Source organism: Cyprinodon tularosa, unplaced genomic scaffold, assembly GCF_016077235.1.
Source record: "Cyprinodon tularosa strain WSP-4 unplaced genomic scaffold, ASM1607723v1 ctg1037, whole genome shotgun sequence".
In the NCBI taxonomy this organism is placed as follows: domain Eukaryota; kingdom Metazoa; phylum Chordata; class Actinopteri; order Cyprinodontiformes; family Cyprinodontidae; genus Cyprinodon; species Cyprinodon tularosa.
In genome coordinates, this window is record NW_024037824.1 from 235076 (window position 1) to 238259 (window position 3184).

The following is a 3184-nucleotide window of genomic DNA, read 5'->3' on the forward strand; positions in this document are numbered from 1 at the left end:
CTGAATTTGTCCATGCCTACCAAGTACTTCTGGAACCTTTCACAGGCCCATACTCCCGCCAAACACTCCTTTTCTATTTGCGCGTACCTGGTTTCCGCGTCTGATAGTCTCCTGGAGCAGTACGCTACCGGTTTCCAGCTCTCTCCGTGCAGCTGGAGCAGGACTCCTCCCATCCCGTAGCTACTCGCATCTGCTGACACTGTGGTCGGTCTCTGTGGGTCGTAGTGGGCCAGTACAGGCGATGTGATGAGGGCTTCTTTCAAGCGCTGAAACGCTCGCTGCTGTGGCTGATCCCATGTCCAGGCCATCTTCCCCTTTAGGAGATCGTACAGTGGACCTGCGACGGTTGCCATGTCTGGAATGTATTTGCTCATGTAATTAATCATGCCTAATGCACGTTTCAGTTCATGTACATTGGTGGGCGCATCTAACTCCCTGATGGCGCTCACCTTCTCTGGGTCTGCCTGAACCCCGTTGGCGTCCACGATGTGGCCCAGGAAGCGTAACTGTGGTTGTGCGTAGACACACTTTTCTTCATTCAGCTTAAGGCCTACTTGCTTCATCCTTTCAAGTGTGCTTTGCAAGTGTCTGTCATGTGTGGCCTTGTCTTTTCCATGCACAATCACGTCATCCATGTACCCGGCGACTCCTTCCAGGCCCTCGAGCAGCTCGTGCATCTTGCGCTGGAATATCTCCGGGGCTATGTTTATCCCAAACGGAAGGCGGGTAAAGCAGTACCTCCCGAAAGGTGTGATGAATGTGGTTAAGATTCTGCTTTCTTCATGCAGCGGTATCTGCCAAAAGCCTGAGGCAGCGTCGAGGGATGTGAACACGGTTGAGCCCGCCAGCTTGGCCAGCGTCTCATCTGTGGTAGGTAGCTGGTAAGTTTCTCTCTTCAGATTTTCATTCAGCTTCTGGAGCCCTACACAGATTCGGACGGCACCTGACGGTTTCAGGACTGGCACCATTGGTGCGCACCATTCTGTGGGTTGTGTCACTTTGACGATCACGCCGTGTTCCTCCATGCGTTGTAGCTCAGCTTGGACTTTGGGTAGGAGTGGCAGTGGGACTCTCCTGGCTGTGTGTACAGCGTGTGGCACAGCGTCATCACGAAGGTGGATCTTCACCGGCTCCGTCTTCATCGTGCCCATGTGGACGGCTGCTGTCTTCACCTGCTGTACTCGCTTCACCAGCCCCATCTCTACTGCTGTGTCCCTGCCCAGTAAGTTATTAACTGTAGGCCCTCTAGCTACATAAATATTGAAAATATGTTTTCTCTGTTTGTGTAATGTGCTAGCTGTAAATTGTCCCATAATGTCCAATGTTCCTCCTGGACTCTCTAATGGGCTATGGTGTGGCTCCAGCTTTCTTTCTGGTTTAAGTGCCTTGAATGTTTCCATGTTCATTACAGTGACGTCAGCGCCTGTATCTATTCTAAATTGCACTGGTGTGTACCCTATGTGGATCTGCTCTGTCCATTGCTCTGCACTGCTTTGTTTTTGTTTACTCACTGCGCCTAAGTAGAAACTTTCATCCTCTTCGTTCCCTTGGTTTACTTCCCTCACAGTCTTTGTGAAGCATTTTCTTTCCCAATGCCCCTTCTTCCCGCACTTCCTGCATTCAGAATCCGACGCTGGGCATTTGGCTGCATTTTTGTGTTTTTCTTTACCGCACCGACTGCACTTGCTCTCCCCTTGGTAGCCGTGCTGCTGTCCTTCTCTCCTCTCTCCCTGCGGTTTCCCTCCTTTCTTCACGAACCTCCTTTATTTCACTGCTTGCACCGCCAGTGGAGCCTGCTGCTCTTGCTGCATTATCTGTTGTGCCACCTCTTCAGCTTGCCTCACCATAAGCACTGCCTTTTCGAGGGTTAAATCCGGAGTTAACTGCAATTTTCTGGACAAGTCTTTATCCCGTATTCCCACGACCAGTTTGTCTCTTATGTGTTCGTTTTTCTTATCGCCAAACTCGCAGTTCTTGCTCAGTTCGTGCAGGGCTCGGATAAACGTCTCCGCCATTTCCCCTGGTTTCTGTTGCCTTTGGTAAAAGCATGCCCTTTCGTGTATTGTGTTCCGTTTTGGAATAAAATACTCGTCAAACTTGTCCAACACCGTTTCATAATCATTTTCATCCTCTTCATCCGTAAAAGTAAACGTCTTGAAAATATTTTCGGCTTCATTGCCCATTGCATATATTAGCGTGCTAACCTGGACGTCCGCATCCTCCAGGCTTAGCTTGGAAGCCGACCTGAATCGCGTGAACCTCTGTCTCCACGACGGCCACTCTCCTGGTTTCTCAAAGTTGAAATTATCCGGAGGCTTGAACTTTGCCATTGCTTGTGTTCTCTCCTAGAGCACTTCTGACACCATGTCAAATAAACTGTTGGCCGACACAGCTTACTGAACTCGACTCGTCATCAGGTTTTATTCACACACACACAACCATGAACTTACAGGTTACAGCTCACGTCTCTCTCGCGAACTCTCGCGTTACTTCCTGTATATAGTATAATGACGTAACACACCACTTACATTACTGATACCTTGACAGTTAACAGACAGCTTAGCTTCTTCAGGAGTTCCAGTTGATCCTGTGTGAAATAAGAACCTGGAGCACAAAGAAAGCCATGTTCAGAAATTACTTTTACTTTTTAATTAATTACATCTCTTGTATTAAATCCTAAACTGTCAAGACCTGCACTGTAAAAAAAATAAAATCTAAATAAGTCCTTTTTCTTAAAATAAGTGCATTTTGTCTTGAATTGAGGGTGAAAGCGAGAAAGCTTACCAATGGAACAATACACTTTACATTTAAAGTAAGGAAAAACAATTGCATTATCTTATTTAAAGTTCATATTATCTATTTATCTTATCTCAGAGTAAAAATATTGGCAAATCATCTTATTTACCTACTTAAATTAAGGGTAAATACACTTTTTTACTTATTTCTAGATTGTTTTTACAGTGTGTGGAACTTTTTTTTTTTGGATTGACTTTGTGACACTCTTTATATTCCATATTTACTTAATTAATATCTTAGAATTGAGATTCAAGGTTTTTGTATTTTGTTCTTCACCATTTATTTTCTTAGAATATGATTTGTGTTCTAGTCTTTGTACGTTTCTAATTTAGCCAGAAGAGCAGAAAATGTTTGTATTTCACATCTCAGTAAATAAAAAGTCCAAAGT

The 3184-nt window shown here is 45.4% G+C and overlaps 1 protein-coding gene across 1 annotated transcript; it reads right to left on the minus strand.

Annotated features, from left to right (window-relative positions):
• Window positions 1–204: 204 nt before the first annotated feature.
• On the minus strand, window positions 205–1757 carry LOC119781415 (uncharacterized protein K02A2.6-like). The gene is made up of 2 exons (XM_038281859.1): window positions 450–1757; window positions 205–355 (listed from the first exon to the last, which is right to left on the minus strand). The coding sequence occupies exons 1-2, from the start codon at window positions 1404–1406 to the stop codon at window positions 317–319; spliced, it is 996 nt and encodes a 331-aa protein (XP_038137787.1). The 5' UTR covers window positions 1407–1757; the 3' UTR covers window positions 205–316.
• Between the last annotated feature and the right edge of the window lie 1427 nt (window positions 1758–3184).